General features: G+C 41.0%; 1 protein-coding gene across 2 annotated transcripts; it reads left to right on the plus strand.

The window, feature by feature from the left end:
- The first annotated feature begins 2277 nt into the window (after positions 1–2277).
- Positions 2278–18319, plus strand: tmem259 (transmembrane protein 259). Of its 2 annotated transcripts, XR_014595348.1 has the most exons (13): positions 2278–2711; positions 6752–7112; positions 8374–8676; positions 9878–10007; positions 10837–10947; positions 11054–11176; positions 11989–12089; positions 12201–12258; positions 12863–12946; positions 13983–14115; positions 14281–14380; positions 16155–17963; positions 18132–18319. XR_014595348.1 is itself a non-coding variant. In XM_083970526.1 (12 exons), exons 2-12 carry the CDS (start codon positions 6891–6893, stop codon positions 17046–17048), a joined length of 2259 nt encoding a protein of 752 aa, XP_083826652.1. In that variant the 5' UTR covers positions 2278–2711; positions 6752–6890; the 3' UTR covers positions 17049–18319. The 2 variants fall into 2 exon arrangements, 1 of the variants encoding a protein (XP_083826652.1); XM_083970526.1 differs by having other exon boundaries at positions 16155–18319.
- Positions 18320–20252: the final 1933 nt, after the last annotated feature.

Here is a 20252-nt window from a genome sequence, read left to right on the forward strand (position 1 = left end):
GTAAACTTTTTTCTGTTTTTACGTTTTTATCTCTGATGGCGCCGCGGGCAGCCCGATGGGAGCCTTGACTCCTCTACTGCCCTGAGTTCAGTCTCACAGGCGCCTCAACACATTTACTAATGGTTTCATGGTGCTTTGTGAATTTGACCTGGGCTTATGAAACGGTAAAAAAAAAAATCTTCCATCTGAGAATATTGCAGTGTTGACGTTTAACTGCCCGTAATTGGTCAATATTTTGCTCCGAAACATAATAAAGGTACAGGTAAAGGTACTGTATCTTTGAAAAGAGCCACAAGACCAACAAACAGTTTTAAATAGTTGGTTCATAATATAAAATGAGAAAAAAAACACTGTCCAAAGGAGGTATCATTGAGTTAGCAAGTGAATTAAAGTTAGCTGGTTGATAGTTTGATAGTGGTACAAAGGTAAAGCTAGAGGAAGACGCCACAGAAATGCACGTGTAGGATTTAGCTGATCTGAGAATTGATCAACTTTTCTCTCTGAATCAAATTTGGCCTTTACATTGTATTAATTACAAGGTGAGGTGCTATATTCATAAATTCCTAAATCACAAATTGTGTCATTAGTTCATCCGCCTGGTAAGAAATAGATGCAGTGATGATTCATTAATTATATAACAACAAGCATTAGCCCTGTCTCAATAAATGTGTTATCACCACAAATAATTAACAACTAAATAAAAATGCATTAAAGCAGAAGTGAGTGATATATTTGTGTTCATATAAGTCTTAAATAGTTATATCTTCCGACAGCAATCACTTACATAGAGTGTTTGGACTGAAACACGGGTCTGTCAGTCACTCTGCTCTGCTCTGAGCCGAAGAGAAAACATTTATCGTATCCTACAGTTTTTATCCAATGAGGAGAGAGAACGGCATGCAGGGCTGTGTGTGCAGCCAAGGAACGCCGTGAATGTGGCGACGTAGGGACGAGGACTGTTATGGTGCGTTCAAGGAAACTCGTATTTTTCTGACCGTGAAGTGGTACCAGTTCGATCTGGTACGATTTCACGGGTCGGAAGTTACGAGTGGCCGTTATAGTGACTTTCACCGGTAAAACAGGTCGGAGAAACACGAGTGGGTTGCCTGAAACGCTACAAAGTCGTAAGTTGTGACTTGAAGCTGTAATTTACGATTTCAAAAGCCTGCCTGGAACGCAGCATTAGCGAAAACGACCGGACCACTCACTTCTGCTTTAAGAATAATGCTGGTAAATGACTGAAATATGCTTTACTACTGTAACAAATATGCCAAAATAAAGAGATAAATGAGCCTTGTCCTTATATCATAGTTAAAGCAGAAGTAAGTGATCCGGTCGTTTTGGCTAATGCTGCGTTCCAGGCAGGCTTTTGAAACCGTAAATTACAGCTTCAAGTCACGACTTACGACTTTGTAGCGTTCCAGGCAACCCACTCGTTTTTTTCCGACCTGTTTTACCTGTGAAAGTCACTATAACGGCCACTCGTAACTTCTGACCCGTGAACTCGTACCAGATCGAACTGGTATGACTTCACAGGTCGGAAAAACACGAGTTACGGGCTGCCTTGAACGCACCATAACAGTCCTCGTCCCTACGTCACCACATTCACGCGCATCCCTTGGCTGCACACACAGCCCTGCATGCCGTTCTCTCTCCTCATTGGATAAAAACTGTAGGATACGATAAATGTTTTCTCCTCGGCTCAGAGCAGAGCAGAGTGACTGACAGACCCGTGTTTCAGTCCAAACACTCTATGTAAGTGATTGCTGTCGGAAGATATAACTATTTAAGACTTATATTAACACAAAAATATCGCTTACTTCTGCTTTAATCTCTTCCTCGCATTAGGACACATACACCGACTTATTTTGCTTAAAGAATCCTTATATGGACAGAGATCTGTCCATCCAGAGATCAAGTCTTTATTTATTATTTAACATTTGGATACAGACATTCAGCATGTTTATAAAAATAGAGTCATATCAGTACAAATATTACACTGAGTGAGTACAAAATATGAGTCTTTAAAGTACAGTACAACAATGTGCTTTCACTTTTCTTGTTTGACATTAGCTCTAAAGTGGTTACCGTATATAAAAATTAAATTCCACTTGAAAGATATCAAAGTTTGGAAGGGACTTGGAAAACTTCGTTATATGAATGAGAAGTTTACCCATCAGAAGCATAAGATTTGTTATAAAGCATATTATATTCGACACCTGTCAGACTAAACTCAGGGGTAAACGCGTCCCAGCCGTTGCTCCGTACTTCCGGTGTGATTGTGTGTTCCGTCTCATAACAGCAGCCGTCAGCCTCCTCCCGTTAGCGGCTGTTAGCTCCTCATTAGCTCCCGTTAACGGGTTGTCAGCTGGTGTCAGCTCATCGTTAACCTCCAGAACAGAAACGAAGCTGTTGAACGAGTCCGAGAGTCTCGGTGAAAAATGAAAAGAGTTCCCTCGTTAGCGGCTGCTGCTAGCCTCCGTTAGCCTAGCCGCTAGCCCCTGGAGCTCCGCTAGGCTAACGGTGCTAACGGTGCTAACTGCTATTAGCCGCCGCTCCGCTCGGCTCAGCAGCGTCTGTTTGTTTTGTTTGTTAATTAGTTCGCTGGTTGTGATGAAAACGACGACAACGACAGCAACAGCAGCAACAGAGAGGACGTGGCGTTAGCAGCAGCAGCATGGACACACACCTGCAGCGGAGCCAGTGAACAGGTGAGAGCCGCCGGGACCGTGGAGCTGCTACAGCGGTGGTGGCGGTGCTGTGAGGCCGGGGTGGGGCTGAGGGGAGCGGGGTGTTTACCTGACACACCGCGGCCTCCCTCCCTGGCTGCTCCATCATCCATCCACCCAAGGGGCCGGAGGCACAAACCATAATAACTAGAAGCTGTCGTCATCATTAAAACTCAGGTTATAATAACCAACAACAGCAGCTGCAGCAGCAGAGGAATAAATCAATAAACCACCTGACACTCACCTGTCTGCGTCATAATGACACGTTAATTAAGACATAAGACTGTTTATTAATCCCACGCGAGGGAAATTTAGTTGTTATAGTAGTATTTGTAACATACAAGTTACAAAAAAAAGTAGAAGAATAGCATATAGAGATATGATCAAAACGATGTAAGACAGACATATAGTTATACCAAAATGTTTCACTAATACACACTGCCCGTCCCAAAAAGAAGTCACCACTTGGATTTAACTAAGTTAATAGGTCAGAGCCTCCCATTGGAGAATAACTCCATGGATGATTATGTTTCAGCTGGCAACAACTTATTTAACCCTAACTGATGCAGTCTCATTTCTTAAACCAGTGGGTTTCAAAGTGCAAGGGGATCCCCAACTTTTTCCTCGAGATTTTACCCCTTTTTTTCTAGAAATTTTAAACTTCTTTTTTGGGAGATATTGTTACCACTTTATTCCCAGAAATGTCACTAAAATGTTTCCAAAGATTCACACCAAAGACCCTAATTTGAATGTACATTAACTCTGAAAGTGACATTATTCAGTCTCAGAACAAATATTTGTGTATTTCTGGTGTTTGTCTAAAAAAAAATTTGGTCCAATGGGGGTCCGTGATCTATTTTGTGTCAATTTAGGGGTCGTTGATGTAAAAAAGTTTGAGAACCACCTTGTCGGAACATGCATCCTGTGGTCGTTGTGGAAAAGATGTTAATAATTAGCCTAAGACATAAGACTGTTTATTATTCCCAAACGTGGGAAATTTAGGCTAGTTGTTACAGTAGTATTTGTAACATACAAGGTTAAAAAGTAGAAGAATAGCAAATATAGAGATATAATCAAAACGATGTAAGACAGGCATATAGTTATACCAAAATGTTTCAGTAATATACACACTGCCTGTCCAAAAAAAAGTCACCACTTGGATTTAACTAAGTTAACAGGTCAGAGTCTTCCATTGGAAAATAACTCCATGGATAATTATGTTTCAGCTGGAAACAACTTATTTAACCCTAACTGATGCAGTCTCACTTCTTAAACCAGTGGTTTTCAAAGTGGGGTCCTTGAGGCGGCACAAGGGGGTCCCCAACTTTTACCACTTTTTTTTCTAGAAATTTTAAACTTCTTTTTTGGAGGTATTGTTACCACTTTATGCCCAGAAATTTCTAAAATAAATTCTAAAATACTAAAATGTTTCCACAAATTCATACAGTTGGCCCTAATTTAAACGTACATTTACCAAGAAAGTAACATTATTCAGTCTCAGAATTACACAAGTATTTGTGTGTTTCTGGTGTTTGTTTAAAAAATTTTGTCCAATGGGGGTCCGTGGTCTTATATGTGTCAATTTAGGGTCGTTGATATAAAAAGGTTTGAGAACCACCATGTCAGAAGACGCATCCTGTGGTCGTTGTGGAAAAGATGTTAATCTGTTTCAGAAGGGTCACATTATTGGCATCAAGCAAATAAAAACATCCAATGAGATTGCTGAGACTAAAATTGAGTTAATAACTGTCCAAGCATTAAAGACGGGAAGGAGAGTGGGGAAGCATCATCTTCAAGGAAGAAATGTGGTCCAATGTGACCACAGAGTCCAGACCTGAATATTTGAAAATGAATGCAACTCTGGACGGAAATAAATGTCGATGCCATAGCAAAAACGTGCCGTAATCAAAGCTACAGGCGGTCCAACGAAATATTAGAGTGTGTGACTTTTTTTTTTGCACGGGCACTAGTGTATATACAGTTATTTACAAGATTAGAATACAATTATATACAATGTTGTTAGTCGTAAGGCATAAGAAAGTATTGCACAGTTGTGTATGTCAGTGAAAAGCAGAAATATGTGCAGTTTGTTTGTATACAAAAATGGAACTGTTGGACATTAATAATAAAAAAAATAAAGAAATAACAACTGGGATGAGTAAAACACTAGAAATGTGTGAATGGTGCAAAAAATGGCAAATTGAAGTGCAGGATGGTCAGAGTTCAGCGTGCAGGTAATTACAGATTACAGTCACGAGTCGACATTACTGGACTCTTGGTCTTGAACACGTTAACAATATCTAAAGTAATCATTACACCTGAAAAAAATAACAATGAACAGATTCAGGTTGATTAATAACAGCACGTTAATGATAATAATAATAATGATGTGACGTGTGAGAGTTGCAGACAAGAGTTAAAGGTTCATTATGATGAAGTTCCTGATCAAGAAAAAAATGGAGTTATTTGATAAAAAAATTCCAGAAGATGAAACTACGCGTTGATTAAAAAAGACTCCTGGTACTAATGTGTGACTGACTGTGTGTTCAAACACGTTGCAGCTGCTTTTAAACGAGCGTAGTCCTGACTGTTTATTAACTCATGACATGACATTTGTAGTAACGATGACATCATGTCTGAGATCAGCTGATTTCAGCAGAGGACGCTCTGTTGACGTTTTCATTGTCAGGGTTGGCAAAACGCAAGGTCCACACACCAGACGCAGCTCCAAAGAATAGGCCTACATAAAGGTGATAATAAAGGAGGTGATAATAAAACTCTTTTACATCAAAGACCCTTAATTGACACAAATTAGACCACGGACCCCCACTGGACAAAATTATGAAGCAAAACTTATTTAGTCAATGTATGTTCAAATTAGGGCCAGTGGTGTGAATTTGTGGAAATACTGTAGAGAAATTTCTGGGAAAAAGTGGTACAATTTCTCCAAAGAAGTGATGATAACCCTGAAAAAAAAAAAAAAAAAAAAAATTCAATGACGTTAAAGATTTTCTAGAAAAAAGTGGTTAAATTCTTTAAAAAAAAAAGAAAGAAATTCTAGAAAAAGATAAACATTTTTTAAAAAGTAAAATAATAATAAAAGTGGTAAAATTTAGTTAGGGTTGGTTTTGACCCGAATCTTAAATCAGTTGTAAAACAATTATTCATCATCCCATTTCTTTCTCATCTCTTGGTCACGTTGCTAGGTTCCTTATCCATGAAAACCTTGGTTCTGCATTTATGATTTCAGTTTTAACTCTCATTACTGTTCTTATCGTTATAACACGGTCAAAACTGACCCTAACAACACTATTTAACCAGAGCATTTTAGAAGTTTGTGAATTTTTGTTTTGTTTTATTCTGTTTAAATAGAGGTTCCAGACAAAGCCAAAAAGCCTTGACGAAAAAACAAATATTTGTGGTACTTTTATGCATTAAAGGGACAACGAGGAGTTTCTATTTGGTTATAAAAAAGTCTCATATTAATGTGGATGAATCTACGTTACCACTTGTTAATGGCTCCATTTTAGATAAATCTATGGTTTTGTCTCTATGGTTATTTTGTTATTATTAGTGGTGGTGGAAATGCTGGGCGAGCCGACCAGCGTTTCTTTACTTTCGGTTTCGTGGCGAGTCATGAGAATAACGCCACCGAATCTCCGTTTATGGTGGGAACTACGACGGTATGTGATCGTCTTCCAACCTCTGACTTTAATTCTTGATGAATGAAAACATGAGTCTGTCTTGCGCCGGTCAAAGAATTTCACGGTGCTCATAAATGTAGTGAGAAAACACTTCGCTTTTCCAAAACTCCTCGTTGTCCCTTTAAAGGTACCACAGGTAGGGTTAGAAAGGAATAAACACAGAAACAATCATGTACAAAGTAAAGTAACACAACTGTGGAAAAGAAAAGGATGAATGGGACAGGATGATGTGTTTGGTTTGGTTTGATAACTGATGTCTGTCAGACAAACTTGATTCAGAGAAGAGTGTGTGAACCAGAGTGTGTGTGTATGTTTCAGGTGTGAAGCTCCGTCGTCCTCGTCAGTGATCCAGACTCTCCTCTGATCTGGGCTCAGAGTTTCCTCTGTACCATGCTGACCCAGGACCAGCTCCTCTGACTTCACCGAGCACGACAACGATCCCGATCCAGAAGAGACCATGTCTGAGAACCAGGCCAACAACAACAACAATGTCCCCGTCAACAACAACAACAACAACGTGGGACCCAACAGGATCCGAAACCCCAACATGAACCAGAACCCGCTCATCAACGTCCGAGACCGGCTCTTCCACGCCCTCTTCTTCAAGATGGCCGTCACCTACGCCCGACTCTTCCCGCCGTCCTTCAGGAGAGTCTTCGAGTTCTTCGTCCTGCTCAAGGTGAGTCGGACCGGTCCGGGACCAGCGGGTCCACGTCAAGACCTGCTGAGTCCTCCAGGGTTCAGTCAGGACCAGGACCAGGACCAGGTCCAAGTCCACCTCAGGCTTCTGAGCCATAGTTTTTAAAGGGATAGTAGCATTTTTTTTTTAAAAGTGGGGTTGTATGATCTACAAATAGCCCCTAAGTACTTTAATTGCAGTAGAAGACTATCTGCACTCCTCCCGTTAGCAACGCCAGCCCATAATAGCCCTGCCCAGAGATTTACAACATACAGTGTTGTGAACAGACCCAAAGAAACGGCCTATTTTCACGGCCTAAAAGAGGTTTTACCTGAAAATAAATACACAGTTTCATTGTTCACTATAATATAATTTTTTCCAGCCCCTCAAAGTGCAGGAAAAACACAGTTTTTATTTGGACCGAACCAACTGCTGATCGGTGGGCGCTAACCCTGGGCGGAGGGATACGTGAGTTGGTTAGGTCCAAATAAAAACTGTGTTTTTCCTGCACTTTGAAGGGCTGGAAAAAATTATATTATAGCGAACAATGGAACTGTGTATTTTTTTTCAGGTAAAACCTCTTTTAGGCCGTGAAAATAGGCCGTTTCTTTGGGTCTGTTCACAACACTGTATGTTGTAAATCTCTGGGCAGGGCTATTATGGGCTGGCGTTGCTAACGGGAGGAGTGCACAGAGTCTTCTACTGCAATTAAAGTACTTAGGGGCTATTTGTAGATCATACAACCCCACTTTAAAAAAAATGATACTATCCCCTTAACTTAAAGGACAATTCCAGTCAAATTCAACCTGGGGGTCTAGTTTCTAATATTTCAGCTCCAACAGAATGAATGTTTAGATTTTCTTTTTACTGTCTCCTGTCCTGCAGTAGTTCTGTCTGTCCCTGCATCGCCACGCAGGGCTCCAGACTAACTTTTTTTTACTAGGAGCACAGTGGCCCCTAACTTAAAATTTAAGGAACACACAGAAAATTTAGGGGTGCACACACCGAAATCGACTTGCAAAGTAAAATTTCACATTTCCTCTAATTTTCACTGTATTACTGATAAATTCTTTGATAAATGCAGAAACTATAATGTTTTAAATTCACATTTTAGTGTAGCGAACAGTTTAAATACTGAAAATATTAAGTTAATGTTTAGGCTGCACTGACCAATAACAGAACAAGTAGACACCACCTGTGGTAAACTCATCCTAGGGAATTCCTTTAACCGAACAATTGCTGATCACGATCTTCTCCACAGGCGCTCTTCGTCCTCTTCATCCTCGCCTACATCCACATCGCCTTCTCCCGCTCGCCCATCAACTGTCTGGAGGCGGTGAGGGAGCGCTGGCCGCGGGACGGGATCCTCCGCGTGGAGATCCAGAGGAACTCGAGCCGAGCGCCGGTCTTCCTGCAGTACTACGACTCGGCGGCGCTGCAGGAGGAGCTGGACGCCGAGGAGGGAGGAGGAGGAGGAGGGGTGGGGCTGAGTCTGGCAGCGCTGCAGGAGGAAGAGGAGGAGGAGGAGATGACGCTGGAGATGTTCGACAACAGCTCGGTGCAGGTCAGTGGCAACCAAATCCTCAGTTTGTGTTGTTGAGAACTTTTTACAGGGTTCACTTCCTACCCAAGTATGAAATTTGATTTTATACATTTCCAGGTTTTTTTTTTGTTTTTTTAATTTTTATTAGTTTAATAAGGGACAATGTGCAATTACATTAATCATTTAAAGGAAAAAAATGAAAAGATGGTTGCACCAGATTTAGCTCCCAGCTAATTTCCATCTGTAGTCCCTACACATAACATAAAAGGTCCCTACACATCCCTACACATAACATAAGGTCTGGAAAAGTATGGAAAATGGAAACTATCATGGAAATATATTAATCTTATTATTTATCTGGCTTTGGTCTTATCTGATGTTATTTTGGTTAATTATTTTTGTATGCGCTATTGTACCGACCTACAATCTCCTGGAAATGATTTGGTGACATAATGACATACAAATTCAGAACAATGAGAAAAATATGATTTATTGCATAATTTATTTACATGATACACATCTAATTACTCAAATGTCACAAATTATTTGAAATTTTTTTACCAGGAAGTCTGGAAATTTAGGGTCTGGAAAAAGTAGGGAATTTTGACATTTCAAATGTGTAGGAAGAACCCTGTTTTTAGTCGGATCAGGAAAACTTTTAAATTCAAACTGGTCAAATAAACAATTTATAATGTAGTATACATTTATATTTTGTACCTGATCTCTAAATATAGTGTTAAAGTAGATGAAGTTAACTTCTGATTATTCCACAAATTAAGAACTTTTCCCCAACCCCTGGATAATTAAATGAAATTTGAAACACATGGAAACATATTCACAATGTATTTGACTAATGTACTGTGTATTTGCTATTTTATTCATTTGTTGTGGGTCAGATCAGGTCTGGCTGTTTAAAAGACATGGAAGAAACAAAAAACAGCACAGAAAGCAATACAAACGGCCCATTTTCAAATAAATCCACAGTCACATTTGACACTCATTATCTGGATTTGTTAATCCTGAAAAGTTTATATCTGAACCAGATTGATCCAATCCAACTGAGCTTTGAACAACTGGGATAAAAGTAAAGATGGATTATTGATCCCTGATGGAAAAACGAGGGATTTAATAACAATCCAGATCATTTAGATCCGGATTAAACCTATTTGATCCAGCTCCTCCCACCTGGACCTGTCCTCATCCGTGTGTCTCGTCTCCTCAGTTCGAGCTGGACATGGAGCCTCGTCTGAAGCCTTCTCTGGTTGGAGGAGGAGCAGGAGTGGGCGGAGCTTCAGGAGGAGGAGGAGGAGTCAACGACAGCCAGGACGTCTCCTTCGCTCACACCACTAAAGGTAGGAGACGACGAGACGATGAGGCGATGAGACGGAGAAGGAAACTCCTCCTGAACCCTCTGAGGAGGATGATTGAAGAATATACCATTATACCATGATGTATGTAGGAAAATATATTGCGATTCTAAAGGTGCGTTCACACCCGACCTTTTATTTTTGTCGCTGGCGACAAGTTTACATGTTAAGTCAATGCAAACGAACGACTGAGCGTTTAATCTCTTAGGCGAAAAATCGCTGGGGCTCCAAGCGACTGCGATCGAGTGGTCGAGCGATTTTTCGCTCTGTCGGTCGAGATGAGACATCCCAACTCTCCGGCCGTCAGTCGCTCATCGCTCAGCACTGATTGGCTGTAACTATGACAACTACTGGTACTGAAATCATGGAAACGTAATACAACTCCACCGGTCCGGCAGAGCAAAGCCGGCTTGACGTTGTACAGCGCTTGTGGGACTTCCACAACAGGTAAACGGCGGCAGCAGGTAGGCTACAATATCAGCCGTGCTGGACCAATACAAACAGGAAGAAAAGAGCACCGCCGAGCGAGGTGAAATTCACTGGAATCGCTTCAATGACGTCATCAGAGCAATCTGTTGAATTGTTTCAAACGGACGAGCGACTGCAGCTGAGTGACAGAGCGATTTTTTTTGGAGCGACACGAGCGACAGCGACAAAAATGAAAGGTCCGGTGTGAATGCACCTTAACTGTAACACCCAGGATGACCTCATGTTCTTTCTTTGTAATTTTCATGTAAAAAAATGATTAGTTATTGATCATCCCTGTGACATCTTAACCTGATCGATCGATGCTGTGCTGTGTGTGTGTCCTCAGTTTGGCCTCAGGAGGAATACATCGTGGAGTATTCTCTGGAGTACGGCTTCCTGCGTCTGTCTCAGAGCACCAGGCAGAGACTCAACATCCCCATCATGGTCGTCACTCTGGGTCAGCACACACACACACACACACACACACACACACACACACACACACACACACACACACCTGACACACGGTCACATGACTTCCGCCTGTTTTTTTAACCTTTCAGATCCGACGAAGGACGAGTGTTTCGGCGACGGCTTCAGTCGTTTCCTGCTGGACGAGTTCCTGGGCTACGACGACATCCTGATGTCCAGCGTGAAGGCTCTGGCTGAGAACGAGGAGAACAAAGGTAAACGGACCGGATCAAATCTAGAAAATGTGTTGTTTCAAAACCAAAACCGGATTCTGAGTCCAGTCCAGATCCTGTCTTGGTTTTAATCTGGATCAAACTCTCAGTTTGTGTCGTTCAAAACTTTTTAGTCAGATCAGGAAAACTTTGATCCAGAACATCAGGAATATTCTGATCCAGCAGTTTGGTGGATTCACGAACAAAATGGGATTTAAATTAAATTCAAACTGGTCAAATAAACAACATTTATAATGTGTTGATTTATATTTTGCACTTGGTTTTTAAACCATCACAGTGATAAAGTAAATATAATTAACCTCTGATCGTTTGATAAATGAAGAACTTTCCCCCAACTACTGGATATTAAAATGAAATGGAAAATTTCAAGTTTGAATTTGAAACACATGGAAAAATATTCACAATGTATTTGACTAATGTACTTTATATTTGCTTTTTTATTTATTTGGCTGTTTGAAAGACATTGAAGGAAAAAAAAACACTAAAAAACGTATTAATATTGCAGCTGTTATTGTCTATTTTTATCTACTGCTGTATATTTATTTATTTTTCAAATTCAGTTTGGATACAAGTGAACCTGTATAGGAGAGAGTGTAGGTGCCTTTGAAGTGATGTGAATTTTTCTTTCTTTCCTTTCTTTTTGATTTACTTATCTATTGTTCTTTTATTATCTAGTTTAATAATACGACTTGATGACATGTATACAACATTAAGAAAAACAAGTACAACTCTATTTTTTCTTCAAATAAAAAGTTTAATAAGAAGAATTCCCTCTTATCTGTGGTTGTGTGCAGGATTCCTGAGGAACGTGGTCTCTGGGGAACACTACCGCTTCGTCAGCATGTGGATGGCCAGAACCTCGTACCTGGCCGCCTTCGTCATCATGGTCATATTCGTAAGTCAGGAAGTCAGAACCTCATCCAACACTGTGATAATTATTATTATGTTATTATGATTATTATTATTATTGATTACTGATCTGCTGTTTTGTGTCTCGTGGTTTCAGACTCTCTCGGTGTCGATGCTGCTCAGATACTCTCACCACCAGATCTTCGTCTTCATCGGTCGGTCTCCTCTCAAACACTATCACATAACTCAGTCCAGTCTAGTCTTGGTCTGGGTAGAAGTTTAAATATTTATTTAGTTTATTAATTAAGGGACAGTGTTTTAGTTTTATTTATTTGCACCATAGAAATCAAGGACAGAAATGAAACAGTAGTAAGTGTAGGAGAGGTTAAAAACCCTACATGGGCTTATACAGAATACCTCCCCGAAAAACACGCAAAGATTCAAAAACGATGTGTGCAATGACATTAATCATTTGTAAGAAATGAGGAGATAGTTGCACCAGATTCATCTACAGCTGCTACTTTCCATCTGCAGCCCCAACATGTAATAGATTACACAACAGACACACACCACAATCTGAAATACAAAGGAAAACCTGATGCATAAAATGATACAGATACAAAATATGGCAAAACATTTTAAATTGTCCATGTTCCTGTTACAAAGATCTTAAAATATTAGATTTTAATACATTTAAAGGTAATAAATAAATAACTAAAGTGAATAAACTCGTATAGTTCAGGATGTTACATAACCAGACCTGGAGGATCCACTTGGTGTTGATCTGGTTTCTGTTTTTTTTTCAAATTTTTTTTTTAGTGGATCTGCTCCAGATGTTGGAGATGAACATGACCATCGCCTTCCCAGCAGCCCCTCTGCTCACCGTCATCCTCGCCCTCGTCGGTAAGCTCACACCCCAGAACCAGAACCTGAAGAGTCCAGAGTCCAGGAAGTTATTAAAGGGATAGTATCCTTTTTTTTAAAGTGGGGTTGTATGATCTCCAAATAGCCCCTAAGTACTTTAACTGCAGTAGAAGACTCTCTGCACTCCTCCCGTTAGCAACGCCAGCCCATAATAGCCCTGCCCAGAGATTTACAACATACAGTGTTGAACAGACCCAAAGAAACGGCCTATTTTCACGGCCTAAAAGAGGTTTTACCTGAAAAAAAAATACACAGTTCCATTGTTCGCTATAATATATTTTTTTCCAGCCCTTCAAAGTGCAGAAAAAACACAGTTTTTATTTGGACCTAACCAACTGCTGATCGGCGGGCGCTAACCCTGGGCGGAGGGATACGTGAGTTGGTTAGGTCCAAATAAAAACTGTGTTTTTCCTGCACTTTGAAGGGCTGGAAAAAATTATATTATAGCGAACAATGGAACTGTGTATTTTTTTTCACGTAAAACCTCTTTTAGGCCATGAAAATAGTCTGTTTCTTTGGGTCTGTTCACAACAATGTATGTTGTAAATCTCTGGGCATGGCTATTATGGGCTGGCGTTGCTAACGGGAGGAGTGCAGAGAGTCTTCTACTGCAATTAAAGTACTTAAAAAAATTCTACTATCCCTTTAACACAAAACCAGAACTCCGAAAAAAATCCCGGCTTAATCCGCTTTCCTGGTTTTATGCGACAGTCTCGGTGTGGATCAGCTCTGATGAGTTCCACCACCTGATTGAATGATTCATTAATTGGTTCAAATTGACCTGCATTGACTTGTTGGATTAGATTAGACGAGATAGAACTTTATTCATCCCGAAGGAAATTCTCATGCCAGGTTGCTCCAAAAGGAAATAAAATACAAAGAGGAACAACGCCTAAAAATAAGACAGAAATACCTAATAAAATATATCCTACAACGTCTAAAACAATAAAAACTATATACAATACTAGTGCAAAAGGAGCGGTTGGTATGTCAGTTTGTCACTTCCTGTCTGCAGGTATGGAGGCCATCATGTCGGAGTTCTTCAACGACACGACCACGGCGTTCTACATCATCCTCATCGTCTGGTTGGCCGATCAGTACGACGCCATCTGCTGCCACACCAACACCAGCAAGCGCCACTGGCTGAGGTGACAAACAAACACGTGTTGTTGACTTGTGCTGCGTCTCAATTCAAATACTTTCATACCTACACGATTTATTGATGCCAAAAGTTAATTTAGTGACGGACATGAAGAAGTTCCTCTCTGCAGCTCTAACAACCGTTCTCTGTGCTTCTCTTTCCTGTGTCTCAGGTTCTTCTATCTCTACCACTTCGCCTTCTACGCCTACCACTACCGCTTCAACGGCCAGTACAGCAGCCTGGCGCTCGTCACCTCCTGGCTCTTCATCCAGGTCAGTCGCAACCTTCAAAATAAAAGCTCCATTATCAGCGAGACACGTCATCAACATCATCACCATCATCATCAATGTGGACCAGTACAGTCACTAACCATGTTTCCATCCACTTGATGATCGAATTATCTAAGAACTTTAAATCGAATAAAAAGCCGTGCGTAATAACTTTTATTCTCGTAATATTATGACTTTATTTTCGTACAACTGTTACTTTATTCTCGCAAGACTATTACTTTATTCTCGTAATATCATGACTTTATACTCTCCAAACTATGACTTTTCTCACAAAACTTTTCCTCGTAAACTATGACTTTATTCTCATAAAACTGACTGTTTGGTCGTAAAACTGACTTTTTTCTCACTAAATTGTGACTTTTTTCTTGCTAAACTATGACTTTTTTATCTCACAAAACTATGACTTTTTTCTTTCTAATCTATGACTTTTATCTCGCAAAACTATGACTTTTTTCTTGCTAAATTATGACTTTTTTCCTGCTAAACTATGACTTTTTAATCTCACAAAACTATGACTTTTTTTATCTCACAAAACTATGACTTTTTTCTTTCTAATCTATGACTTTTATCTCGCAAAACTGTGACTTTTTCTTGCTGATCTATGACTTTTTTCTTGCTGAAATATGACTTTTTCTAGCTAAATTATGACTTTTTCTTGCAAAACTATGACTTTTTTCTTAGTAAATTATGACTTTTTTCTTGCTAATCTATGACTTTTTATCTTGAAAAACTATGACTTTTTTCTTGCTAAACTATGAGTCTTTTATCTTGTAAAACTATGACCTTTTTCTTGCAAAACTATGACTTTTTTCTTGCTAAATTATGACTTTTTTCTTACTAAATTGTGACTTTTTTCTTGCAAAACTATGACTTTTTTCTTGCTAAACTATGACTTTTTTCTTACTAGACTGATTTTTTTCTTGCTAAACTATGACTTTTTTCTTACTAGACTGATTTTTTTCTTACTAAACTATTACTTTTTTCTTGCTAAATTATGACATTTTTCTTGCTAATCTGTGACTTTTTATCTCGCAAAACTATGACTTTTTCTTGCTAATGTATGACTTTTTCTTGTTAAACGATGACTTTTTTTCTTGCTAATGTATGACTTTTTTCTTGCTAAACGATGACTTTTTTCTTGCTAATGTATGACTTTTCTTGCTAAACTATGACTTTTTTCTTGCTAAATTTAGTTTTTTCTTGCTAATCTGTGACTTTTTATCTCGCAAAACTATGACTTTTTCTTGCTAATGTATGACTTTTCTTGCTAAACTATGACTTTTTTCTTGCTAAACTATGACTTTTTTCTTGCTAAATTTAGTTTTTTCTTGCGAATCTATGACTTTTTTTAATCTTGCAAAACTATGACTTTGACATGCTAATGTATGACTTTTTTCTTGCTAAACTATGACTTTTTTTCTTGCTAAACTATGACTTTTTATCTCGCAAAACTATGACTTTTTCTGCTAAACTATGACTTTTTTTCTTGCTAAATTATGACTTTTTTCTCGTTAACTATGACTTAATTCTCGAAGTCTGTGTTTTTTTTGTCCCCCGCAATGTGGCCCTAATACTCGGTCATAAGTTTTACTGTTTCCATGAGGCATTTTTAATTCGATATGGCTTTAATGCGAATAAAAACGTGTGGATGGAAACATGCTCGTAGTACTGACTGGTTGGAGCAGAACGTTTATTTATAATCAGATGAACTAACTTCCTGCCCCCCCCTCCCCCCTCCCCCTCCTCTTCCCCCCAGCACTCCATGATCTACTTCTTCCACCACTACGAGCTCCCTGCGATCCTGCAGCAGATCCGGATCCAGGAGATGTTGCTGCAGAACCAGCAGGCGGGTCAGGCCAACCAGACGGCGCTGCAGGACAACCTCAACAACAACCACACGGCCGCCGCTGCTGCTGCTGCTGCTGCTGCTGCCGCCGCCGCCGCCGCTGCTGCTGCTGCTGCTGGAGCCGCTGGACCCGGACCTAGACCCCCCAACACCTCCACCTCCCAACAACAACCCGGACCGGGCGGCGCCACCGAGCCTCAGGCCGACGCCCAGCCCTCCTCCTCCTCCTCCTCCTCTGCAGCAGGGGAGATGAGAGCGGAGCTGAACTGGGTCGCTCAGACGGCCGCCATCATCGCAGAGTCGCTGTCGTCGTCGTCCTCGGGCCAACGCCCCACCGCTACCGCCGCCGTTGATCCGCTCGCCATCAGCGGAGCGGGCGGAGCAGCAGCTGCAGGTGGTCAGGGAGAAATCAGTGTGGTGGCCGAGTTCTGGATGGGAGGAGGAGGAGGAGGAGGAGGAGGAGGAGGAGGAGGAGGAGGAGCAGGAGGAGGAGGAGGAGGAGGAGGAGGAGGTGAAGACCCAAATGTCCTTTCAGTAGAAATTAAAACCACATCAGGAGCCGACGGCCAACAGCCAATCAGAGGGCTGCAGGCGGCGGCGGCGGCGGCGGCGGCGGCGGAGCTTTTGGAGGCGGGGCCATCGCAGCCCCCCCCTCCCCCTCCTCCCCCTCCCGCTCCCCCCACCCCCCCACCGCCACCACAGACAGACTGCCCCCCCCCACAGAGTCCAGCTACAGACTGGGACTGCAGAGCAGCCGAGCAGCAGCAGCAGCAGCAGCAGACGACCTCACTGAGCCCGTCCTGAGTCCTGAGTCCCGAGTCCAGGTGTGGTCCAGCTGCTGATGACATCATCTCACCTGTCTGTGCCCCAGTCTGTCAGCTGATCAGGCTCATTGATCAGTGATCAACTAGTTTTCAAGTGAAGGAGGGGGAAAAGGGGGGAGGGGGATATTGATCCTCATCTGTCCTCAGACCAGGACCCAGAACTCCTGTCACACTTTATTTCTAAATTTAAACTAATATCAGATTGATTGATTGATTTTGATTGATTAGTCCAGAGTTCCTCAACCTGCGGGCTAACTGGTCGTCATGGAGATGGGGTTAACTGATCAGCTGTAAAATATTGATCAGTAGGAACCAATGTGGGGGGGGGGAGGGGGGTTTAGAGACGGACCAACACATCCTCAGTTTCCCCAGCGTGTGTTGTTTTTTTTCTTTTTGTTTTTTCTTTTGTTGTTGTTTTTTTTTAGACTAAACAATTAATCAATGATTAAATCTATTGATCTCTACTATAGTTCCAGACGTTCTGAAGGAACCAATGAGCGGAGAGCCTCGGACCAGGGGGAACGATCTGAGAGACGCACTAACAGCTGTAGGATCTACTGATCTATTACAAAAAAAAATATAAACTTAAAATCCAACTGAACAAGATATTTAAAAAAAACAAAAACCTGGTGATCGTTATTGATCCGTTGAGTCGATCAATCAACCCTGACTCTGACAGACTGAAGCACAAACTCTCGACTGTGTTGATTCTTTGTTTCCACCTGCTTTTATTTTGAAGAAAAAGACTCTTTTAGAACAGGAAGTTTGTTTCGGAGCATCTTGGTGGATCAGGACTTCCTGTCTCAGAACGGATGCCTTATCAATAAATCCTCAGACCGAGCCGTCTGTGGATCCATGCGTCAGAGTTATCAGCAGCCCAGCGAGCTGATTGGTTGTTGCAGAATGATGCAAGCTGTGTCACGCCTCAGGCTCCGCCCCCCCCCCCTCTGGTCGGTGAAGTAAATCCAGTCAGTTGGGAGTTATTGATCCTCGAACAGTCACTAATCAGTAATAAAGTCACCTGAACGCACCGTTGCCCAGGTTATGACACTGTTGTGAAAAGGGGGGCGGAGCCTGAGGCGTGACCCCGCCCCCAGGCAGCTGATGGGCTGTGAAGGATTGTGGGGGATGGAGGGAGGAGGGAGTTGTTCTTCTTTGTGCCTCTGCTGGACGGCTGTAGCCTCTTTAGTTGATCTGAAGCCTGAAACTCATCAAAGTGTATTTAACTGTCAGTAAAAACCAGTGCACAACTCCAGCTGTTTGCACACATCTGTGTCCACGTCTGTCATTTCTGCTGCTGCGCTCGCTCCCAACACCACAACAGAGTCACACTGACCAACAAACACCACAACAGAGTCACACTAAACGAGGCTGCTCTCTCTCTGACAACTGCCCACTTGTTTATATCTGATATGCTCCGCCTGGCTCCATCTAGTGGCCGAATTAAGAATTTGGATTTGCGATAATGCTCCTTTAAATTTCATTTCAAGTGGCTTTAAAAAAGTCTTAAAAAGTCTTAAATTTAACTTGGCTTAAGCTGTAGGAACCCTGACACAAACACCACAACCGACTGACCAACAAACACAACAACAACAGACTGACCAACAAACAAACTGTTCAATCAGAAAGTTACATTTCACTTTACGAACAGTCCTTTTGATTCAGACCATATTATTACACATTATTGATGAATAAACTCCTCAAAAAAGGTTTGTAGTAAATCATTTTTCTGTAAAACTTTCATTTACAGGCCGTTAATTGTGTGATAATGTCAAGAAATATCTGTTAATTGCGTCATAATGTCTAGAAATAGCCCAGAAATAACAGTCGATTTCACAGTAATGTCCAGAAATATCGCCAAGAGAAGGATTGATTGTGTAGAAATAGCCCAGAAATATCAGACAATTGCAAAGACTTGGTGGAGAAAAATTCTGGCCTTTCCCCAAAAAATTCAAAGCATGAAAAGCATGTGTAATCTTTTGCCTTTATGAAAAACATGACATTACTACTAACCCTTCTTCTCTGGAGGAGGGTCTGGCAAACGAGACTACATGTACATCAACACCCAAACTGATCCAACAAGTGTTCAGTTGGGTTGAGGTCTGGACTCTGACAAGTGGGGCACGACAAGCGGGGGACCAGCTGTGATCACTAGGAATTATTATTTTATTTTTTATATAGCAACATTAATTTATATGCCAAAGTTTTAGTCATTTGTAACGGCGCACAAGGTTACTGGAGTGCAATCCTCAACTCCGCCAGAGGGTGGCGCACATATATCTGGGAATTTTCTAAACTTTTCCCTTCCTCCGGTGGAGACGTTGCCAGAAAGCATCAAGGACTGGTAACGTTATGGAAATATCCTCTGGGGGATAGAAATTCATAAAATCTCGTACCATGTATTGAAATGTGTCTGTCCATCAGGTTGAAAGCAGTGAGAGAGAGAGTTGAGCCGCATGAATCTGCGAGCTCCTCAGGATACCTCCGGTAAGGATGCTAATGCTAACCAGAGTGTTATGCTAACTGTGCTAGCTCCATTACACCGTGAAATATTGTTCTTTTAAAACTATTTGGAGTTGTGACCCCGATACTTGGTGTTTGATATCATATAGACACAGATTCAGATTGTTTTATGTTGTTGAAAATGTTTATAAAAGATCGCTAATCGCGCTAGCCGCGTGCTAATCGCGCTAGCATCGAGCTAATCACTAGCAATGTGAATTTGTTTTGATTTTAGCTCTGCTGCTAGCTCAGTTAAGCTAGTCACCACTGTAGCAGATCTTTGATAGCATTTACACTGCTAAAAAGTGCCTTAATACTCTGTTTTCTTGACTTAGAAGTCATTTTAATGAGGGAGTTTATCAAAAGATAAGGGTGATTTACGGTAGGCTAGTTCTTTTAATTGCCAATGTTAAAAGAATGAATATATTAAAATGTTATTAAGATGCACAAATAGATTAAAAAAATTAAAAACATAAATATCTGGTTTCAGAAACCTCATGATTTTATTTCTATGCTGTGAGATGAAAGTACATGATTGACTGATTGATTGTTCATTGGAACTGACCTATCTTATGTGGTGTATCTACTCATTTACATAGTGATTAGAGTATTTATATCCTTTACAATTGGTTATATTTGATTGGACATTTGAATGATGGAGATAAGTTGATCTAATTTAAAC

The sequence above is a fragment of the Trachurus trachurus genome (assembly GCF_905171665.1).
Source record: "Trachurus trachurus genome assembly, chromosome: 4".
In the NCBI taxonomy this organism is placed as follows: domain Eukaryota; kingdom Metazoa; phylum Chordata; class Actinopteri; order Carangiformes; family Carangidae; genus Trachurus; species Trachurus trachurus.